We start from the raw sequence: 22808 nt of genomic DNA, 5'->3' as shown, positions 1-22808 counted from the left end.
GTCTGTGAAGCATCCTGACCGGGAATGTCAGTGTGTACAGATGTATTCTATAACAACATGCATATTGTCTATCATCAGTGTTTTAATGTACTCTTGTTGTCAATAAATACAAACAGAATAAATACAGTAAAAAAAATGTTTGGAAAATATTTGGCTCCATCTCAGAGTTAAAATCATTTTTAACAGTTTAACATAAAAGTACAAACAGTTACAGTAAATCAAACCATCACCTGCAACAGAAACACAGTGAAGACCATTAGTGTCATAACGTGGGGATCACCACTCTCACCAGTCAACAACAAAAACTGTTACAGTAGAGAAAGTGGTGACCAGGCCTGAGTAAAAAACTGTTTCAATCACATGGAGGAGACACTTTACTTTATATTCAGTATATAAACATGAAATAAATGGTTTATAATTTCCTATAATGTAGCTGTAACATGTAATAATAATAGACAATGTGTCTACATAGAAGGACTTAAATACTGTACATTAATAAACAGGTCCTTACAGCTGCTTACACCTGATAGTGTGTTATAAACCATTTATTAAATGTTTGTATGCAGATTATAAATGTGAAATTATGGGATTTATAGTAAAGTAATTTTGACTACAATCTGGAAACACAATTTGTTTTTAATGCATTTCAGTTTTTGAGGAGCTAACAGGTCAATGGGCCCATTGTTGCACGCTGTCCTACTCTGAGCATTGACCTCCGTTAGCAGATGGGCTGCAGCTCCCGAGATCCTCCTACACTGTCATCACCACAGAGTTTTACTGGTCAGTCGTGTTGTCGCTATTGTTCGGTGATTATCAAGGCATACTGCAGTCAGGCAGACTGCATCAAGGCATACTGTAGTCAGAGAAGTAGTAATCTGCAGTCAGTAAGAATGTAAGAGAAGTTGGAAAAAAAAAAAAAAAAAAACACCCAGAAATTTCTCCCAGACACACGCACACACAAGATAAAAGCCAGTAGTAAAACCCTGTTGTTGTTGTGTCCCGAATATTAAGTTTGGAAAACTGTCAAGAGTCAAATATTAATGCAGATTTGTCCTGTTTACTTATTCTTACACCTTCATCATTATTTTTGTTATTTTCAAACAGTAAAGGGCAAAACCCGCAAAACATCTGCATGCTTTGTTTCCTATATGAGCCCACACACAGCAGTGGCGGCAGTTTACTTGCGTTAAAAGACATTAACATTAACCTTATATGGCAGCAATGACGTGTCTTGCACTTGACAGTAAATACAGGAAAGGCTTGAGTGTTCAGGCAGCATCAAACAGATACATCTGAGGAGTTTGGCTTCACTTTTCCTGAATGAAAACAAGACTTAAGGCCACGTTCACACTGAAAAAAGCCCTGATTATAAAAGCCTCGTTTTGATGGTGGTGCTAGATGAAAAGTAGTGACTCTGGTGTTACTACAACACATCCTGAGTGGGGCATGAATGTCAATACATCAAATAGTTGTCAAGACATGTCACCGAAATCCACAAATGTGAACCTCATGGGGAACCAACCACTGCCCAGCCACCGTGCATCCATCTGATGCCGGTCTAAGTGAGGCTAGACTGGATTTGGGGTCTTTCTCTGGTAGACCTGCTCCCACACCATCGTCCTGCAGATGCAGAAGAAATCCCACAGGTTGCAGAAGATCCCGCGGTCGAACGGGTTCTCCTCGTCTCCGCAGTTCTTCAGGTACGAGATCCTGTGGCGTGACATGAACTCCCAGGTGGTGCAGTTGATGGAGACCAGATAGAGATGGCAGCCAAGCAGCAGCACCACCACCACGGAGAAAACCCCGACCACGCCCAGCGCCGCCAGCAGGAACCCGTTCACTCGGAACCACAGCTCCCATGTGACGGTGGGTGAAATGCCGGACCTGAAAGATTCACACAGTGACGTTAAAGAGGAACACAAACTGCTGGTGATGTGTTGGTGTGTTGCTTTTTCCACCAGATAAGGAGGTTTGTCTTAAAGACCACAGAGGGAGCGGAGGTGAGCCGACGTACAGAGCGATGTGAAGAGCCCACAGCAGGGCGAGCAGCTGCACCAGCAGGTAGACGACAAACCAGCGGTGGTTCCTCTCACCCACGCAGTTCTCGATCCAGGGACAGTGGTGGTCGAAGCGGCGAACGCAGCGTTTACACGTCTGACAGTGCTTCGCTCTCATTGGCTGCTGCTCATGAAAGAGAGAGAGAGAAACGCTATTTTAACTGGGGAAAGTTGAACTTCCCTGCAGTTCTGTGCCTGTATTTATCAAACTGGACTTGAGCGAAACATCCTTAAAGGTCCCATATTGTATAAAGTGAGATTTCCTTGTCTGTTTTGATTATAAAGCAGGTCTAGGTTCTATATTAATGCTGTGAAAGTATCAAAGCCTCAGTCCACAGAGAAATGCACACAGCCTGTATTCAGAAACTGAGCCATAAAACGAGTCCTCAGGACTTCTGTAACTTTGTGATGTCACAACAAAGCAGTCACTGCTCTCAGCCATTCCGTAAGCCCCGCCCACCTGGACCCACCATCAAACCTTGCAAGATTTGGTTTCTCTAAGTGTTCACCTAAAATCTGCTATATTTTTATTCAAGAAAACAGTCAGCCAATCAGAGTAGAGGCCCCAAATTTCTCTTCTGATTTTCTCACTGTCCTGTTGTACTAGAGCTCTGTATAGACACATAGTGTCTATACAGACTTGTTAGGGAAGCATGTGTGTTCATGACAAACCAGTGCTGCTGATGAGCACAGAGAGAGTAACGTTACCTGCAGCAGGCAGTATCCACAGCGCCGCAGCCGAGGGGTCGAAGCCTGAGGGATCATCGACTCCATTTCTTCATTTGAACCCTGAACACCCTGCGCAACATAGATTGATGTGGGTCACACGTGTACACACAGATACGCACACTCACTGTTTATTCTCTGTGGCCTTTAATCAAATGTTTTTTCAGTCAAATAAATACAACTAGGGGACGGGTGAATTCTACAGATAACTGCGACTAAGACAAACTACTGAAAAGAAATCAAAGCAGCTCCCTCCGGGGAAGTGAATGATCCAAATCATTATCAGCGCTTGTAAGAAAAATTAGCATGACAATAACTTTGGCAATATACCAAGGATTGATCTTAATGTTGGTGAAAGCTCCACACCAGTAACCTCTGTAGGGCTGCAACTAACAATTATTTCCATTATTTATTTTTCTGCTGCTTTTTTTTTTTTTTTTTTTGATTAACTGAGTCTAATCGTTTAGGGTTGATACACTGAAACTTGTCAAAATAAGCCAATCAAATCTTTGCAGAGCTCAATATGACGTCTTGGTTTGTTCAACCTAAGGTTCAATTGTCCAAAAATATTCAGGTCATAAAGATATATGACAAAGAAAAAGCAGAAATTTCGCTCATTTGAGGGACTGGAAACATATATTCTATATGTGTCACTAATTTAAAAATTAAAAAAGGTTAATCTAATAGTTGCATTTTATTTTTCTGTCGACTAATAAATTAAAAGATTAATTGTTTCAGCTCTAAACCACTGTGGTGCAATAAACAACCAAAAACGCATATTTGTTTTTCATGACATGCATCTGCTTGGTTTTGGTGCTGCGGGTTTGGTTAGTGTATCTTACCTTGACAGTGTCAGTAAGAACAAAGCCGGGGTCCATTAAAGAAACTGCAAAGTATAACAGCACCGACAGCACAACCAGGAGGAAGAACAGAAGCGGCAGCAGCAGCTCTCCCTGCTCCTCGTACTTCCTTAAATCTGCAAATGCACAACAGAGCTGAGCTACAGGTGCTTCCATGCAACATTAAATCACAGCTACAAGTATGAATAAATAAGCCAGATCACACTGAACGAAAGATGCTGTTGCATTGTGAAAAATGTAGGATCCAGTGTTGTTTTCAGTTTCCTTTGAGAAGTGCAACACTGAGCACAATATCAAATCAAATCTCCTGGGTAAAGGTTTTTTTTGTTTAATCATTCATTGTTCATTCATTGTTTTTACTGATACACACATTATCATTTTGGCTGTCTCTGTTGTTTCTTTTCCCTTTTTTATATGTATTTCTGACACATTTAAAACAGAATAAAAATGATGGTAAAAAAAAGTTGACCTGAGATGATAATGGGAGAGGAAGAAAAATAAAAACACGTTTTCTGCACTTTTCCCTATTTTTTGCTGGGCTTTTTCAAATATTGGATATCTTTCTCTTTTACAATTATTTAAATGCAAACATCTCAAGATTGCCATGTATATGTTTTCATGTAAACTCTTAATCCGTGGAGTACCTTCTAACCACAGCTGAAGAATAAACCTGGTTCACAGTAAATTGTTTACTTCTGATCTGTCTCCATAACAGAGAAAGTTGCCCCAGTTTGAATGAACTTACCGGTGTCATGCAGGAACAGTATGAGGGTTATGGCCCAGGTTAGCAGAGTATGTGTGACCCGAACCAGAAACCCGGCCCGAAACATGCTCTGCACCATTTTGTTGATGATAATATTAATAATGCCTTTCATTAGCACCACTGCTAACTGCTAAGTAACTGTCTAGCTTCGTTAACTGCCTTTTCGTAACATTGCAAAGGTGGTTACGAAAACAAAACAAACTTTTTAACTCTGTTAGCAAATACATGTGCGTTTTATTAAGTAAACATTTAGATAGTTACAGTAATAAATGCCTATTTTATATATATATTTGGTCTGGTTTTATTTTGTCCCTGCTGGTGTCGCCACTTCCGTGTTGTGATACGGGAGGCAGCGTAGGACAAACAGTGTGAACTGAACGCTCCCAGGAAAAAGTGAAACAACTTACAATGTCATAATAATAATATAATAATAATAATAATAGGTTACGTGTATATTTCGATATCAATAGAAATAGTACGGAATCCAAGGTCGTTTTCTTTTTTGTCCATGACAAATCCATAAATAATAATATAATAAAAAAACCTTGGGGCACAACCAGTCACATATATGAAGCCATATAGGTTCAGAATACATACACTGGAAAAATAAATGCTCAGTAGTTTCGGTGTCATCACTGAATTCATAATTATTAGATCATTTAATGATGACTAAAATCCTTAATTCGGTTAAATACAGTTGAAAATGACCAAGGTGTAAAAAGTGTATTTTAAAATGTGATTTAAAACAGGATCAAAGTCCGTATTGAGCTTCAGGCAAATTTTTTTTCTTATCTTCACTGAAAAATATTCAGGGGAACCACAACGCTGTCACCTGGGGATAGGGGACATGACATGATTGACACTGTGGTTTGGTAATTGGTAGAGACATTTGGGATAATATAACTCAAAAATATATAACATGGGTCTCGTCATTTGTGGACGTTTGAATGTGTAAAACTGACACAGCAGAATTTTAGGCTGAGTGAATTTTATTTTCTAATATGTGGGAGGAACAAATTAGTGTACAACCCTCACATTAATGAAGGCTCAGGACGGGAAATTCAGCCTTCACCCTCCAGCTGAGAGGTCACACTGGGGTGGCCCCACAGATCTGGATGACCTCCTGCTGGACTGGCCCCTGTCCCTTCAAGGACAGAAAGCAGTGCAGCAGGATGTAGCCTGGATGTGAGGCAGTGCTGGAGCTTGTCATTGTGTTCATCTTCCCGGACACTGTTCTCCTTTGAGATGCTGGGATGCACACACCGTGGCCCTGACTTTGGCTCCACTGGAGAGATGAGATGGTGGAACTGTGCCTCCAGTACACCACACCTCTGAATACAGACGTGAGAGCATGCAGCTGCTGTCTTCTTTGAATTTGCCGACTCAGAATGACTGAAGCGCTGCAGGCAACTGCGTTCAGTGAGAAGCTGCCGCGGCTCGTTTGCAGAGAGTTCTCGTGGTTCAGCAGTGGAGGTGTTGGACAGCTGTCCTGGGCTCCTCCGGGAAGGTGAAGTCCCAGAGCCGTGACTGTGCGGAGGAGATTCCCACCCCCACCTTGAGAGCTGCCCTCAGGAAACTGCACATCGCTTGTGTGCAGAGGGTTGTGCTGCCTTGGTGGAGCAAGTGTGGAGAAGTTGATCCGGGTTTCTCTGGGACGGTGAAGTCCCAGACCAGCAGCCGCTGATGTGAGGAGACGCCCTGCGCCTGTGGACAGCCAGCGGCTCATGCTTGGAGAGGACTTCGCAGAGTCTTTGCAGTGCGACCAATAAAAGGTCAACTCTCCTCCTCTGACATGATCTCATAAATGCACCCTGATGAAAGCCAGGGTCCCTTTACGTCACCGTTCTACACGTCATAGGGCTACGTCATAGCATATGTGCTGACGAAAAAATGGACTCCTGCTCCTATTGGTTAACCTCTGCTGCGCACACACACGTTACAAACTTAGTTGACGTCCCCAGGTGAGTGTTTACCTTTTTTTTCCCCCTCATGCTCCCGGTTGTCCCCTGGTAACCATGGTAACCCTGCGTTTCTATAATACCGCTATGAACTGTGGGTAATTCCTCCAGGGGACATGCTGCAGAAATGCGAACTTAAGGGAAAAGTGCATGAAGGGTTGAAAACGGTAAATACCATTCATTGACCTACATTAGCAACATTAGCATGTTAGCTGGAGTTGCATGTAAACAAGCCTCATTGCTCATTTATTTATTTATTTATTTATTTATTTAGCAGGGATTTGGTGAATGAGTGGGGTCACAGGACCTTCACTCTGAGCACAGAGTGAGTGAAGTCTAACTGAGGATGTCTCCCATGGGAGGCATCTATGGACATTGTTCACTTATTCTCTCATCTTCTGCTGACAAGTCCCTGGAAATAACCGGAGAAGGCCTCTGGTTGACCCATATCCCTGTGGTGTGAATGTGTTTTCAACATAAACCTTTCATGGTAATCCCTGCTCAGATACTGTTGCATAACACTTTACTGTTCTGACTAATCCTGAGTCAGTAAACAGTAAATCTGCTGTTTCCTGCTTTGCATTAATTCTAGGTCTTCCTCTGGTCTCCGCCGTGGAAGAACATAATTAATCCTAAATGATACAATATATAATCTTGCAAATGAAACTGAAATATGTGAAATATCTAAAACATGTCTGTCTTATCAGTTACACATACACCAGTCATTGTAACTGATCTAATCTGTTAAACTCTAACTATCTCTTCTTCTCAGTTTCTAGAAACTTCCTGAAACTTCCTGGCAGAGCTGTAACTCTTCTGGGAACAGCGAATTAATGTTTCACGTGGTTTAAGTTCAACATTTTAAGATTAAGGGATAAACAAAAAGGAAAAAGACATATTTGCAGTTCATGTAAATAATAAAAACGTATGCATGTATGTAAAGGTTGGGGCCATTGTTAAAGGATCCGTTCACTATATTTACAATAAAATATTTTCTCACTTAACATTGCTGGAATCTATTCATGCAGATAGTTGTCATTTTATTTATCTAGGTTTTGAGATATTCGGCTCTTTGTGCCTCCACAAAGGTGAATTATGTCTCCATAGAATTACCTGCTACTCGAGATTTCCCCTTGAAATGATTCACATTTGAGGCTTCATTCACTGTTGTGTTAGGGTGGCTGCAGATACGACAACATGTCCCTCCCGATGTCAAATGGGAAACATTATCCTGAGTGATCACGGTATCAGAAAGCCCCTTTTTAATTCCACTTCCGTTCTTGTCACTTGATCTACTTATTTCTGCACAGACTAGAATTACTGCCCCCACCAAGCAGCCCCGTTGCAGGAAATATGGTCAAAATCTCCTTCCTGAGTTACAGCATTGAATAATAGCAAGAGGGGTTTTTGCAGAACATTATGTCACAGGGAAGTTGACTTTTCACCATTTTAGAATTAAATTGTGACCTGAGTGTAGGAATTTGTGAGTTATGGCCAAAAACATGTTTTGTGAGGTCACTGTGACCTTAACCTTTGACCACGAAAAATCTAATCAGTTCATTCCAAATGAATGTTTGTGACCCATTTAAAAAAGTTCCTGCAAGGCTTTACTGAGGTATCACATTGACAAAACGGGACGGATGGACAACCTGAAAACATAATGTCTCAGGTCCTGGGTGTCGCCAGCATGGAGCCATAAAAAGAAAGACATCCCACAAGACATCTGACAAGAATTTGCATTTATTTGCATCAAACTGGTCCATTAAAATATTAAAACATACAAAGAATTACATCTTAATACCTGGATTGATATAACATTCATTCTGAGGCCCTTTCAGCAATGATTAAAGTGCATTATGTTGCTCATCTTTTTCAAGCCCTTGTTTTTCCAAGTACAAATATGGGAAGAAAAAAAAAATACGTGTGCTCTTCTGTGAATTAAACAGTAATCTGCCCTTAAACCTAATGTGAAGATTAAGACATTTGGACTTTTTTTTTTCTCTCCAAAAAGGGCAAACATCTACACACATTAACAGACGCTATCCGACGCTGTTAAACTGTTTAAGCAACTAACAAAAATAACTTTCTGTTGATGCAAACACCAGCCACAGTGACTCCAACCCCCTTTTCAACAATTCACCACACGCGTACATTTAGTGTTTGATAGCCACGTGTTAAGGCCGTTTCCTGGTATTAATTTCCCACCATGAATATAACCACACTGCATTTTAAAACTTATCAAATCGCACATTTGGCTCTTCAGACAGGAAACTGGCAGCAGAAAACATATTATACCTCCTCTCTTGTCTACATAATAAAAACAATAAATACAGGATGGACGGAAATAAATACTCCAGTCTTTAAGAAAATCCTGTCAATCCATTCATTCAGGACAGAGGTGAAGAGAGATCAAACTCACATGTGCAAAACCCTCTCTTTTTAGGGACACAGTCATTTCTTCCTACAGATAGAACTGTTAAAGAATTAAGCTTATTAATGCTCCATCTGCCACCTACTCTGAATCTGAGTGTTTTTATTTAGCAGTTATTCAACATGAGTGCTGGTGTTGCATATTAAGCTGACTGACCGAAGCTTACAATGTCAGACCAACATGAAAAAATTTTTTTTGCTCAGGCACCAAAAAGTAAAACGGCAGGAAGAGCAAAAACATTTGGTCCTCGACTCAGTCGCTCACATTTCAGCTCCTCTTAAAAACATAAATAGCAGCAGTCACAATCCCGACGTCCTGAGCTCACAGAGTTCATATCCTCCACCTCGGCCTTTCCAACGTTCAGTGTCCTTTCTCGTCTTTCGTCAGCTGACATTCACAGAATGAGATGGCTCCACGAACCCCCAGAGGGGCCAAAAGGTCCCTGGGATTCCCTAGCATGAGCCGTGGGAGGGTGGGGGTGGGTATGGGTGGGGTGGGGTGGGGTTCTGGTGTTTGGGTGAGGGTCACTCGTTGTATTCAAGCTTTTGAGGTCACGTGACAAAGGGAGGGTGAGTTTCAGCGTGAGGTCACTCCTAGCTGTGTCTTCAGGTGCTCGTACACCACGTAGCTGATGCTGACGGCGGGGATGACTTTGAGGAAGTTGGGGGCCAGGCCTCTGTAGAGCCCGGTCGGGCCCTCGGTCTGCAAGATCTGCCTGAAGAGACCAGTCATCGTCATCTGCTGGCTGCCCTCTGTTGCAGCTGTAAAATATAAAAAAAAAAAAAAAAAACAAAAAAAAAAAAACAGGTCATTAAAGATTTTGCAATAACGATACAGGGATGAAATAAACATGAGGCGATTTAGAGCCTCCTTGTCTGACTCAAAGTCCAGCTGAAATGATTCATCGATCATGTCATCCACCCTTGATACGAGTCCCTCCCTGACCACAGAAAGACATGTCCTCCCTATATAGGTGTTGCTACTTCCTTTCAACTCTTGCTTTCGTATAAATGTTTCGACCATGTTGGTAAAAAAAAAAAAAAACAAAACAAAAAAAAAAAACATTTACAACGTAAACTACTGAAACTTCATGGTGAAAATCTGACTTGTTCAGGACAGATTTACGGTCAGAAGCTCAGTACTTCAGTAAACGCAGGCCTCACCTTGTGCTTGCATGCGGGTTCGGATCAGAGCCAGAGGGTAGCTGGCGAGCTGACCGCAGGTGCTGGACACGGTGCCGCAGGCCAGCAGGACGAAGACGCCGGGGTCGGTGCCGTTGATGCCGTACTGCTGCAGGTAGCTGTTCTTCAGCGTCTGAGGGTGGAAAAATACAAGATGAGAACAAGAACATTTTCTCAACTGTGCGTGTGAAGCTGCACTCCCCTGTTCTCTTAGTTCATGTCACTTAGTCATCAGACTGTTATGTAATCCACTCATGCGTTTGCCTGGGTCTTTCTTAATATTTGCTCTTTTTGAGACAAGATGTGGTAACACAAGACTTTTAGAAGTATCTCCTGAACAAATGTCTTTGTCGCTCTTGTGTTTAACATTAAGTTTTATATTTTTGATTGAACACTTGGATGTTTTATCAGTGTGTAAATTTAAGAAAAGATAAGAAACTGTGTGGAAAATGTGGTGAATTCACAGCTAAAAGATTAACATTCTTGCTCTGATTAGAAGACAAGACGAAAAGATGTGTGTTGAGTTTCTGAGCAAGGTGAAAAAATGTGAACACAAACTGATACTATCAAAGATGAAAAAATGCAAGAAAGAAAATCCAAGGGTTACACAGAATAACTTCTCACCTCATATACTGCCAGGTCGATGCCTGCGTAGGGGATGATGCCGAGCATGTTGGGGATGTAGCCTTTATAAAACGCCCCGAGTCCTTCTCTCCTAAAGATCTGCTTGGCACAGTCTGAGATCCCGGAGTACTGCCCAGTCTTCCTCAGAGCGAGGCGCGTTTTCAGGACCTGGGGACAGATTCAGTAAATAAAATGTCAGTTTCCTTTCACTTTTAGAGCTTTTAAAACTCAGAGATAAGGTGTCTCTGATGGATTGTCAGTATTAGAGTTGATGTCATTAAACTGATCATCACCTCCATGGGGTAGATGGCGCTCTGGGCGGTGACTCCAGCCAGAGATCCTGCAACAAATCGCTCCAAGATGCTCAGAGTCTCCTTATCGCTGCCGATCAAACGTTTGATCTGGAGGAAAGCAGTGGAGAGAGGATTAGTAAACGGACACCGAGAGCACTGAGCTTCACTCAGAACGCCGTGAGAGCCACTCATCATACCTGCTCGTACGCCATAAACTTCAGGGCCGTCTCGGGGGCGATTTTGATGATGTTCACGCCGTTGCCTCGCCACAACGACCTCATGCCGCCCTCTTTGATCATCTGCATCAGCCCGCTCATGATGCACATGTTGTTGGTTCGGGATCCATAAACCTGAGAAAGAAGAATTAGATATTTCATCATTTAGATGTAAATTATAACCAAGAACAGCCCTAAAGTCTGTCTGGACATTTTTCAAGGTAGCTGAAACAATTACAATGGGATGTTAAATGTTGGGATGAATCGGTCACAGAGCCTCACAGGTCAAGATTCCTCCCCCCCCCCCACCCAAAAACTAAGCCAACTGGGTCAGTTTTGTTTAATTAATTGATTTTTTGAATTATACACCTTGTTTATTTTTCAAATCAAATTGGGCTCAAAGTTGACTTTCCACACTGCAGCTGACGTAAATCAGGGCCACTGACACCGATCCTGAATCTGCGCGTGGTTAGACCTTCAGCCCAGAGATGACGACGGAGGCTACGCGGCCCAGGGAGTGACGGCCATCCGCGAGCCGTCATTGGTCACAGGTATGCCCTGGCTCTGACAGGCAACCAGCCTGTGGACTCCGACCCCCTCACTCTTACACACCGCCTATTAACCATTAACCTATTTATGTCATTTTAGGCAACACACTCTTGGGCAATCTTTTAACTTCGGACTTGAATAACTGTGCCCCCTGCTGCAGTTGTGGCCTTCAGGAGAATCTTATTCAAATATTTACTTGATTTGACTTAAGAATTGAGTAGATTTTAGTCTAGGAGGCTCAGCTGACAACGAGTTCACATGACTGACAAGATGATAATTCTGACTCTTGCAAACAGTAAGATAAGAGTTTCCACCACCTCCTCCACACATTGTCCAGTTCCCAACCTCCTGAAGGCCTGGAAACTCATTTTAGAGGTTTTTCTGTTGATTCGTGCACACTGGGTTTGGGTGTCGTCGTCTTACCTGCATCATGACTTTGAGCCGGTCCAGCGGAGCGGTGCAAGTCCTGGAAACGGCTCCAGCTCCTCCACCTGCGACCAGGTGCCTCCACCACATCCCAGTCTGTTTCTCCTCAATGGTGAAGTCATCAGGCACCATCAGGTTCTCACCCACATCGAATATCTGCCGGGAAAACAGACATGTTTAGATATGCAGCAGATAAATGCCACCAAGAAAACATGACGGAGACAGACAACAGGAGGCCAATGTCACGTGTCCACCTCTATTTTTTGTTTTTATATTGTTTTAGAGCAGCTTTTCACATCAAGGACCCTAAACTGACTCAAATTAGACCACATGCCCCCCCAATCTGATAAGATTTTTGCTTTTAGATGTTTAATTACACAAAGTGTTTGAAACCCCTGACCTGAATAGTCAAACATTCTGTCATTGTGATAGAATATGGATAGAATTTTTTGCTAGGAGCCTCCTGGAAGCCCCTAAAGGACACCCCACTTTGAGAACCACTGATATAAGGCTTCTATTCTTAAGCAAGCATCTGAAGAAAATACTTGATGGGGGACACTGAGGCTGCAGCTCACGTGAACTGTTGTGAACATTTTTCTTGTTAGCAGCACATTGGTCTTATGTGACAGCAGACTCCTCTGCCACAGTAAAGGTCAAACTATATGATTTATGTTGTGGGTTTGTTTTCACAAACAGGTCAGGTTTTCATTGACTTCAGTGGATGAACATGGACACACTGTACTGCTTTAAAAATCTGAGCCATGCAGATTTTTAATGAGGCTCCTAGGGCAAAGGCCAAAGGGTGCGAGTCTGCAGGGGGAAACATTTCGAAATGATCTAGGTCAAGAGCAGACACCATGCTTACAACTGGATCTATCTAGACCTGCAGATGTGGACCTGTGCCAAGTCTAGTTCTCCTTAACTTAACTCCTGTTAAAGGGGTCTACTTTCTGAAAAGCTGTCTACTTTCTAAATATTATTGATCTGGTTTGTTTTCTATGCCATTATGGCAACCTCAGTTTTATTTTTTGCTTCATTGTTGTTATATAATTTTATTGAGTCAATAAAATATCCTATTTATTACCATGTCCCCAATACAGGACATCAACAGCCTCTGTAACAGAGAGTCTAAGTGTCACTCGGGGGCACAGTGGCTGTGCAGTGGGAAACGAAGCTGTGCTGTAACTGCAGGAAGCATTAAACATTGGATTTTTTTCCAATCTGAAACGATCCAGTGGCTTTTGTTTCATCAGCAATGTAGTTGCCTTTCGCTTCATCTACTGTGAAGGGTACTTCCAGTTCTATTCTTGGACCTGGTTCAGCCTGTCAGTCAGTGTCTCATCTGTGCCAAGTTAAAGCTGCTAGACTCATTAGAAGGGCACGGCATTGAAAGAACTTGTATGACACCCAGGATCACACTGTCCTCCTGCGGGAGCTGTGCTACATTACTTTAGCCTGCACCTGCTCTAATTTACCGCTGTTCCCTTTTACATAACAGCTAGACAAAATGGCAAATCCCCCCAACGTAATCCTCTCAGAATGGGACCGATTCCTCTCATGGCCTAATAGAGCTTAATTTCTGACGCACGACTTGTGCTCATGGAGGCCTTCAGGGAATTTGCTTCTTAATTGACCTGTTTTTTTTTCCTTCCCCCAGACAGGAGTAAGATGCAACACCCTATGCACTCTGATTAGTTCCAGCTTGAGTGATACCATTATCGGTTGCCCTGATACCCTTATCAAATCGACAACCGGGTGGAAATAGGACATCTGAACATTTATGTAACACCAACAGTGGAATATTCCAGTTCTTTCCACATTCATTTTCTCCAATAAAGTCAAATTGATCACTTTGCTCTTCCCCGTTTCAGTTTCTGGTGGTAAAGAAGACCATTGTTACAGCTCAGCTGTTTCTACATCTGTTCCCCTCTGTGCTAACTTTGTGGTTTCAGTTCAGTCTGTTGAACTAACCGTGGAGTGTTTCCAGTAGAGGATGATCTCAGGAATGTTCTCAGTCTTCTCCACAATCATGTAGTCGCTCCAGTCTTTACTGCTGATTGTTAGCAATCCGTTCTTATCCATGCTTTAAAAAAAAAAAAACAAAAAAAAAACCACATGACAGAGTCAGGCCTCACTTAATACAACAATCCAAACTTTAAGTGGATGAAACAGATGAATGAAATTACCTCTTAAGGACTTTCTCCGCATGCTGCAGGGAAATATGCACACCAAGGTCGCGAAGAGACTGCATGAACTCTTTGGGATCAATGTGGCCTTAAAAGGAAACAAGGACAAGTTTTAAGACAAAAAATTCTCGTAGGGCAGCTGAATGACTGACACAAAGTGAAAGATGAAACCAACCAAAACCTCAGCAGATCTGCAGCAGCAGCCTCATACCTGCATTCTTCCTGTCAAGGCTTTGCACCACAAGCTTCAGGTCTTTCTCATAGTCCTGTAAATAGTGAACGAACTCCTCAAAGTCCAGCTGTCCGTCTGAGTCATTCTCTTCATCTTTTAAAGTTTTCTGCAAGAAAAAAAATGTATACGGGCAATGAGATACAGTAGTCCATTTTAAGTTAAACAAAAGGACAGAGTAGTTTTTGGGGGTGAAGAATTTAATTTTATTGAAGCAAATACAGTGTGGTATTACACTGTTTTACATAGTTGTAGGGAGAAATCAGTTTGACCAGCAGATGACATTTCACAGTGACATGCAGAGGAGGCATCTGCAGACATCAAAACAATTTTGTAGTCAATTATATAAACAGGTAGAGCACGTTCTGAAATGTACTCTATCTAAAACTTGTACCCAAATGCCAAAGAACTATGAACCAGCCAAACCCACATTCATGAATATGGCACTTGAGGTTTGAAAAGGTGCCCTGGCTTGTGTTTCATGGACCCACAGGACACCATCGTGACCTATTTGCCAAGCTTCAGTGCTCTTGGAGTTCTTGAATGACGTCCATTTCTCCAGGGCCGTGGAGGGGGGGGTATTAGGTAGTAACACCCTAGTCTATCCTTTGACCTCAACTGCAGGCTGACCTGCCAACTTTTTTAATCTTGTCTAAGCTTGAACCTCCTGAGCTAAAACAAGACGAGGACACCGGCAGTCTTTCAGTTCTCAAGCCCGCCAGCCAGCGCTGATACCTGACCCGCTGCGCACAGTGCAGGCATATGACTGTCACACAGTAATGATACAGTGCAGGACATTTCTGCCCTGCACCTCACACTAAAATTACCTTCACAAGTGCACAAGTGTGACTTGCATCATGGTTACAGGGGAAAGTTGTGTTAAGAATTTACATCTTGCCATTTCTGTACGAGGGAAACCTTTGGCCGGTGTTTGTGCCCTTTTCCCTAAAGCTTGAATTTTAGAGAGAAATCCATAAACTGTTGCAGCTGCTCTACAGACAACAAATTGAACACCTGACCTTGCTGGCAGGATAAGATGCTTACTGAAGTTGTCGTGCTGAAATAATGTGTACTGAGTATTCTTGCATGGCCATCGGTTCACGAACCACAATGTGAACTTCAGCTGAGTGTAAAGAACTGAAAAATCTGACAGGTTAGCAGTGGGTCAGCTTCTAACTGATAGCAGAGTGTGCATGAGTCAGTCCAGTGTAATCTTTCAGCATTACACTGAAAGATTACACTGGACTGACTGTCTTAGTCCAGGCAAGGTTCAGGTCGACGGTTCTCTAGTTGTGCAAGTGTAAGTAGTAATATAACTACTGTGTGCCTAAGGGAGGGAAAGTTACATGCAGCAGAATAAAGCTTAATGTCACAGTCATCTGGAACATGAAACTGCTACAGACTCTCAGGTTACAGCTTCTCATACTGTAGGATTTGCTTTTTCTCTTTCTCATATATAATACTGAAGTGAATGCTTTGGGGTATTGGACTTGCAACACTCGACCCATATGCATAATTTGTGCATTTTGCAAATATACAGTATACGTGCAGAGTAATTAGAGTAGTAGTGCAATGGCCGAACAACATTATAATATGAGTGCAGTAGTTTGTGCATTTGCTGCAACTTTAAAATTTCCGATCTTATAAAATTAAGATCAGTTGTTGACTAATTAATCTGAATGAGAATATGATTTTCACTTGAAGCAGATGGCTGCACATGAGGACAGACTTCAGCTACTTGCCAAACTCACACGCAGCAAATAGCATAAATTCCTTTTTAGGGTGGATTTTCCCCGCAAATGAATGACACACCGGCCGCGCCGGTTCATTTAGGTTCATGAAATCCACGACAAGTAGACTAACTGGACGAAACGCAACTACCTGTAAACAGAAACTGTGGTTAACTGGACATTAAACCAATAGTCACGACAAGGTTTTCACAGAAATTATACATTTTTCGTTACGATTTTCTTTCTGGAAGCCGGTCACATTTGCGGCCTAGTCGTAAGGCTTTTTACTAGCCCATGCTAAGCCTTCCGGCGCCGGAAAGAAAGGATTTAGCCCGATCAAAGTAATGGGATTGAAGAAGTAGGTTATAGTAAATACAAGCGAGGGCATACAAAGCAAGGAAATGAGAGATGGAGATTTTTTTTTCGTACCTTTCGCCACTTTTGGTAGGTTGAAAACTCCTGAGACGGCAGGAACACACTGAGTTTGTTAAAGACGGACTTCAGCTCCGACGGCAGCCCGTTAGATTCAAAATATTCCACCTCCACCGGGTCTGAGTTGGACACGGGGACGTACAGGCACAGGCCGAGCATGTTGGCTGCGGGAAATTTAAAAGAAACTACAATAAATAAATAAATAACACACCGACGTGTCGCCGCTCCACGGTGCTATACTGAAATGCCGGTTCAGGAAAAGCCGGGTTCTAAAAAATGTCAGGACGCCCCGCCCCTTACGGGAATGGTGCCACGTCACTGGCTGCGCTGCTGGCAGAGATGACGTCTCTTTACTACGGACCAATCGCTGAGACCGCCCATTGATGGGCTCGGCTCCTTCCCGCCCCCCCCCCCCCCCCCCCCCCTCCCGCTTTACGTAAGAATCGTAGAACTGTCGACCAATCCCGTCCCTCCTTTCCTCCATCTTCGGAAAAGATCGACCAACCCCGTCTCTTCTTTCATTCAAACTGTGGGGGAAGCGGACACGGGGGCGGCTTGGCGGGACATGTGCAAGGACAGGTGGACAACAACAACAACAATAAAACAACAACACCAATAATAATAATAATAATAATAATAATAAAACAACAACAATAATAAAACAAGAACAACAACAACAACAACAATATTAATAGTAGTAGTAATAATAATAACAACAATAATATTAACAGTAGTAATAATAATAATAACAATAATAATAACAATAATAATAAAACAACAACAATAATATTAATATTAGTTATAATAATAACAATAATAATAAGAAAAATAGAACAATATATAGTTCAACATGGGAAAGGGAGCTGGAATTTATATTCAGTTTATGCCTGGGAATGGGAGTGAATCAAAATTTAGACACACACACACACACACACACACACACCTATATATTCATACATACTTTTCCACCATGGGATCCTGTTGCCATTTTCAGGTGTCCTACTATCTCTTTAAGCACCGGCAAAGTTAAAACTGCAGTGGCCTCGAGCAAAAGTTTGTCGTTGGATGTCTGACTGGTTAACAGGCCTCTGGGCAGCTGCTTGGTTGAAGAAACAAACTTTCTTTTAATTTCATTTCTAATTATTTTTGCATGAAAAGTTAAGAATTTTAATCTCAAATTGCAGAAAGTTATTGCCTATGGGTTGAGTATCAACTAAGCAACTTCATCTATAGTTTATCCAGAAATTAGAAAACACATGAACGGAAAACAGCCAACATTAGTCGTGAATGCTTGTTTCAGATCAGCCTTTCAAATCTGATGCATATAACAGGCTCATCCACTGGTAAAACAGAATAAAAAGAAAATGCATTGAGAAAAAGCAACACAATATAAGTAAAAACAAACTAAAAGAAGTAGAATTCATATGTAAGTTAGTTTTAGTAAACCCAGCTCTCCATTTGTTCCCTCATGTTCTCCACAACATGCACCATAAGCTGGTTTTAGTCTTAATATTTATGTTCGTGTTTGTCTCTGCACTAAACTTCCTCATCGTTTAGCTATGTTTAGTTTTCTTTCCTTGTGTGTTATGTTCTCTGCTGCAGACAGCGTCATCTTATTTGGCCACTGACGGAGCAACAGTTAGATCCAAGCTTGTTCTCTGTAAAAACCGGCCTGAGGCAGACAGAGCGGAGGGATGAACGCTCTGAAACGAAGCCGGGAGAAGGATGAGTGCCAAGAGCCAAAAAAGGTGCTGAAGAAACGCCAAGAGCTGCTGGCTTAACCCCTGAGGCTGTCAGCTGATGCTGTCTGGGTTTACATACAACACACACACACACACACACACACTCCTAAATGTCTCTTAACTATCAGCCAAGCCAGAGCAAAGTCCTGTGACCATCCTGGTATTGATGGAGACTCATGCAAACAACTTTTCTCTGTTTTTCTTGTTGGTTTAAGTTTGACTTGTGCATGAAGCTTTTTAACCTCACACTGATGTATAGTTCTGGTCTGACAGATATATGGTCAAAAGTATGTGGACACCCCTGACCAAATACTTCAGTGCACTTTTGGTCTGGGCCGGATTTTCATTTTTACATCTAGTGCAGTGTTCAATGATATTTCAGACAATAGATAAACACCTTTTATTGAGTCAGCTTAGGAAAAAAAAAAAGTTTTCAACTCTCAAGAAGTTGTTTTTCTTAGCTTTATTGAATGCTCCCCTCTCCTCTGCAGATGTAACAGCTGAGTGACTATTTATCTTTTAAAAAAAAGACCATATTTAGGTGATTTCATTTCATTTTTGGGAGGTGCAGAAATACATTCTAAATTACTGAGTTTCTTTTCCATTGGACCACAGAAAACAATTGATCACCTTTGCCTTGTTTTGCCCCTGCCTGGCCTGCAGCAGGGAAAATCCAAAATTACTTTATGTGTATTACAAATTTAACCAATAGTACAAATGATTTTACAAATCGACATGGTTTTGAGGTTGTTATAAAACCTCCAAATGATGCACAGTTTCATTAAACAGCTCGATAGTTAAATCAAAAATACTGCATGTTGACTTCCTCTACTGTCTCCATTAAACACTGTGGCTACAAAATGATAGTAAATGCTGTTTTTCAGCATCTCCTTAGTTTTATCCATCTTTTTTAAAAAATCTGTGAAAATATTTGTTCAAAATGTTTTCCACTTCAGATTTCTCTACATTTACACTGCATTTTAAAATTCTTGCTGCTGTTAAAATGTAAGATTTATATTGAGTTTTGCTGTTGACAAGACTACAGACAACAATGTACGACCATTAGTAAGGAAATGTTTGTAATGAGACTGAAAAACAACATGTTTCAAGATTTTCTAAAAAGCTTTGGTCAAGTTTGTTATGTTACACCTGAATATTAGTCTCATTATGTTGGAATATGAAAAACAGTTTGTCCCAGGTGTCTGTTTTGACTGTGAAGATCTGGAAATAATTTACAATAACTGTAGCAGGTCAACTCAAAAGTCCATTAACACAACAGCTAAAGTCCAGTATGCACACAAACATGTTGGTGTAGCTGCTGTTTGTTGTCTATTGTCCAATCCTTGGCGTCACACGGCAGAAAGTAAACGATTAGTGTTACGCCAGAGTCATGACGACCAGGATTCAGCAGCACTTTAACCTGCAGGATCAGACAAACAGTTTGTATCTGACGGCGTTAATACAGGTGAGAGGTGAGGGGGTGTGGTCTTATCATTCACAGGAGGATCTCTGCAGGAATGTGCCAGTGACACTGCTGCTGATTTGATGAGGAGAAGGTGAAGTTTTGCAGTTGGATTATGGTGTTTTTTTTGGTGTTGATCACGTATTGTTGGGACACAGCATGTAACAGGATGTTCCCTGTAAGCAGTTAAACCTATCAGTGACTCATAAAGTTAACAACCTATGTTGTCATGAGAATGAAGGCAAATAAATCTGTAGATACACAAATTTCCTTATAGATTTAGATCCTCCAAACAATACCTTAGAAAAGTCAAAGACATGGTGATATGAACTACGCTTTCTTTCACAACCCCTGAGAAAACCTGAGTCATTTGTTTCGTTGTTAATTTGGCTTGGGATCGTGATTTTTTTCAGTATGATAAAAATATCAAATGACTAACACTTTATTTCATTTAATTATTGATTTATTATGACTCGTAAAGTTAACAACCTATGTTTTCACGATGGAAAAAAAAAATTCTAAATATATATGATATGCACAGAGAGACATCGACATATATACAAACCCTTTTATCCACATATTCTCAGACATGAATCCAAAGTAAACAAGAGCGTTGCAGGAGAGGTAGGAAGCTACAAACACTTACAGCAAGGTAAACAGGATTACAGCAAATGAAAGATAGTAAAAGCAAGAAAGATCATTACAGCACAGTTTGTACAACAAGGAGCTGAAGTGGAGGTGGAATGGAAGTTTTAGATGGAGAGCTACACTCTGCCTTTCCTTCAGTCCTCTGCTGCTCTCTGTTGGCTGAAGTTGAAGACTGAACAATCCGTTGCTTAATTAAATCAGTCTCATTTGCATATTTAAAATTTAATCTGTTTTAGGTTCAATACACAAAAAACTAAGAGGGTTGATTTGCCTCTCTCTCATCTTATGGAAATGAACATTTACTCATGCCAAAACATCTGATTTGTTGTGTAATATAAGTAATACCACAGAAATATTATATCTGTGATGATTTAGGGGTAATGTCATCTGAAGTGATTAAGAGGAAAGAAACATTTCCCCCTAATTTCTGTGGTTTTCTTTTATCAAATGTAAGATTTTATTATAGTCGTGGCCTCGTCTTCGCTGGACACCTCTCAAATCAGATATCAACAGAAGACTGGAAGTCCCTGAAGGCAACATCAGCGTTATCCCCACCTGGCGTCGCTGTTTCACCGCTGAGGCCGCAGTGGAGCTGAACTGTGTCAAGTTACCATGGATGAGTTAGTACAGGACCGGATGTTAGGGGATTTTTCTCTTAAAATAAGATGTAAACTGCAACAGTAATTCACGATGATGATGATGATGATGATGATGATTATTATTATTTTTCAATTCATTTATTTTTTATTATATGAGAGAAAACAGAGGTGTACTGCAGTCATCTAGGCTGTAACTCTTAACCAGACCTCTGGAGCTCTCTTAAATTTAAGAGCATCTAAAAAGACAAGGTTGATTTTACTTTAATCATTTATTCAAGCCCCGAAGCCCTGGGGCAACATTGGATATACTCCCTCACCCTGCCTTACGAGCTACAGACCCAGTTCTCCACTGCAATTACTGAGTCTGTTTTCTGCAAATCCATTATTATCTGGTCTGGCTTGGCCATTAAACAAGAAAAGAACAGACTATGATGGACAGTCAGGTCTGCAGAACAGATCATCGGTGCCGATCTGGCCACCATCGAGGACTTGTATACCTCCAGTGTCAAGAAACAGGCAGGGAACATCACAGCAGACCCTGATAATAAGCCTGATAATAAAACTTATATAAGAAAAAATCCAAAAGTTCAATAACCCAGTAATACTAATGCATTACACCCACTAACTTACAATTGTTATGATATTGTATAAAATTAATTTTTAGCAAGAACATGCTGTTATGTATGTATTGTGGGACATGAGAAACCGAAATAAAATTCAATTCAAAGTACTTGACCAATTCTATTTTTTTTAATTTTGACAAACAAACAAACAAAAAAACAAAAAATTGTTTTTTAAAAAAATTAGATTTTAGCTTTTATTCCGAAAGGTGTCAACCGGAAGTCACATGACGTACTCTCCACTAACTTGTTCCTCCTCTCGGCACCGAAATAAAAACGGATGAACTGAGTGTTTTTTCTGTCATTGTACGTTGTTGAACCGCTGCGGACAAACCCCCCAGGACCAGAAATGTCTCCAGGTAGGTCCCGTCTTCCTTCTGAACCCCAGACTTTAACATTTCCCCGTGTTTACACGCGTTTTTGACCCAGAAACGCTGGATTTGTTTTCAGATTTCTGCGCTGAATCATCTCTGAAGAAGCGGAGTTCGCATGAAAACACAAACTAAACACCTCACCAGGAGCAGCAGGGGCATTTCATCTGCATCAGCTACTTTTCACTGTGTTTTTTTTTTTGTTGTTGTTGGCTGTAGCCGTATTTTACACAAGTGAAGCGATGGCCTTCTTCGTGAAAAAGAAGAAATTCAAGTTCCAGACCCAGCTGACCCTGGAGGAGCTCACCGCGGTGCCTTTTGTCAACGGGGTCTTGTTCTGCAAGCTCCGGCTGCTGGATGGAGACTTTGTCGCCACTTCTTCCAGGTGAAAACACCATCAAACCTCACTTCATACATGCAAAAGATCTTTAAAGTATATAGTAATTGAGCTATATAATAAATTTTCTAGCAATTTATGGAGTTTTTCCAGTTTAAACTTGCCTGACGTGTCTGTTATAAATATAATGACATTACAGGATTGCATTTTTATTTTTTTTATTTAAAAAAAAAAGTTTTTGATAGTTTGTTTGGGTTTGTTTTGTCCCCCTTCAGTAATATAAATCTCTACAACAGACTAAGTGGTCTGTCTATATATATATATATATATATATATATATATATATATATATATATATATGACAAAGTA

The 22808-nt window shown here is 41.2% G+C and overlaps 3 protein-coding genes and 1 long non-coding RNA gene across 9 annotated transcripts in view; 2 read left to right on the top strand and 2 right to left on the bottom strand.

Annotated features, from left to right (window-relative positions):
- Positions 1 to 64: 64 nt before the first annotated feature.
- Positions 65 to 4753, bottom strand: zdhhc12a (zinc finger DHHC-type palmitoyltransferase 12a). 4 transcript variants are annotated; one of them, XR_011691676.1, is made up of 7 exons: positions 4389 to 4753; positions 3626 to 3759; positions 2766 to 2855; positions 2015 to 2181; positions 1614 to 1884; positions 714 to 853; positions 65 to 230 (listed from the first exon to the last, which is right to left on the bottom strand). XR_011691676.1 is itself a non-coding variant. In XM_071483835.1 (6 exons), exons 1-6 carry the CDS (start codon positions 4516 to 4518, stop codon positions 830 to 832), a joined length of 816 nt encoding a protein of 271 aa, XP_071339936.1. In that variant the 5' UTR covers positions 4519 to 4753; the 3' UTR covers positions 65 to 829. The 4 variants fall into 4 exon arrangements, 2 of the variants coding, with proteins under 2 accessions (XP_071339936.1, XP_071339935.1); XR_011691675.1 differs by having other exon boundaries at positions 65 to 853; positions 1208 to 1884; positions 4389 to 4751; XM_071483835.1 differs by having other exon boundaries at positions 65 to 853.
- Positions 4754 to 6248: 1495 nt separating this feature from the next.
- Positions 6249 to 7981, top strand: LOC139624589 (uncharacterized). Of its 2 annotated transcripts, XR_011691678.1 has the most exons (4): positions 6249 to 6367; positions 6476 to 6531; positions 6639 to 6854; positions 7137 to 7981. It is a non-coding gene; the product is annotated as an uncharacterized lncRNA (long non-coding RNA). The 2 variants fall into 2 exon arrangements; XR_011691677.1 differs by having other exon boundaries at positions 6359 to 6531.
- Positions 7982 to 8088: 107 nt separating this feature from the next.
- On the bottom strand, positions 8089 to 16920 carry slc25a25a (solute carrier family 25 member 25a). The gene is made up of 10 exons (XM_071483831.1): positions 16658 to 16920; positions 14481 to 14607; positions 14270 to 14357; positions 14055 to 14166; positions 12081 to 12239; positions 11091 to 11243; positions 10894 to 11001; positions 10601 to 10768; positions 9959 to 10109; positions 8089 to 9556 (listed from the first exon to the last, which is right to left on the bottom strand). The coding sequence occupies exons 1-10, from the start codon at positions 16817 to 16819 to the stop codon at positions 9372 to 9374; spliced, it is 1413 nt and encodes a 470-aa protein (XP_071339932.1). The 5' UTR covers positions 16820 to 16920; the 3' UTR covers positions 8089 to 9371.
- Positions 16921 to 21939: 5019 nt separating this feature from the next.
- eeig1a (estrogen-induced osteoclastogenesis regulator 1a) overlaps positions 21940 to 22808 on the top strand; it is a 32495-nt gene continuing 31626 nt past the window's right edge. The window contains exons 1-2 of one of the 2 annotated variants that reach the window (XM_071483821.1): positions 21940 to 22090; positions 22182 to 22487. In XM_071483821.1, the coding sequence (XP_071339922.1) occupies positions 22345 to 22487 (143 nt within the window). In that variant the 5' untranslated portion in view covers positions 21940 to 22090; positions 22182 to 22344. Of the gene's footprint in view, positions 22091 to 22181; positions 22488 to 22808 lie in introns of those variants that run through there. The other variant, XM_071483820.1, reaches the window with a different exon arrangement.

This window comes from Trachinotus anak, unplaced genomic scaffold (genome assembly GCF_046630095.1).
Source record: "Trachinotus anak isolate AG129_WGS33_773 ecotype Australia unplaced genomic scaffold, CSIRO_AGI_Tana_v1 ptg000008l, whole genome shotgun sequence".
NCBI classification, from domain to species: Eukaryota; Metazoa; Chordata; class Actinopteri; order Carangiformes; family Carangidae; genus Trachinotus; species Trachinotus anak.
Note: the sequence above shows the minus strand (reverse complement) of the source record. Positions and strands in the feature narration are given on the sequence as shown.

Coding starts and splice junctions, on each gene's coding strand:
- slc25a25a (XM_071483831.1), bottom strand. CDS start 16,819: ATGCTCGGCCTGTGCCTGTACGTCCCCGTGTCCAACTCAGACCCGGTG. Junction 14,358..14,480: donor CCTTGACAGGAAGAATGCAG/GTATGAGGCTGC, acceptor TTTCCTTTTAAG/GCCACATTGATCCCAAAGAG. Junction 10,769..10,893: donor GCGCCATCTACCCCATGGAG/GTGATGATCAGT, acceptor ATCTGTCCCCAG/GTCCTGAAAACGCGCCTCGC.
- zdhhc12a (XM_071483834.1), bottom strand. CDS start 4,518: ATGAAAGGCATTATTAATATTATCATCAACAAAATGGTGCAGAGCATG. Junction 3,760..4,388: donor ACTGTTCCTGCATGACACCG/GTAAGTTCATTC, acceptor GTGCATTTGCAG/ATTTAAGGAAGTACGAGGAG. Junction 2,182..2,765: donor GTGGATACTGCCTGCTGCAG/GTAACGTTACTC, acceptor TTTCATGAGCAG/CAGCCAATGAGAGCGAAGCA.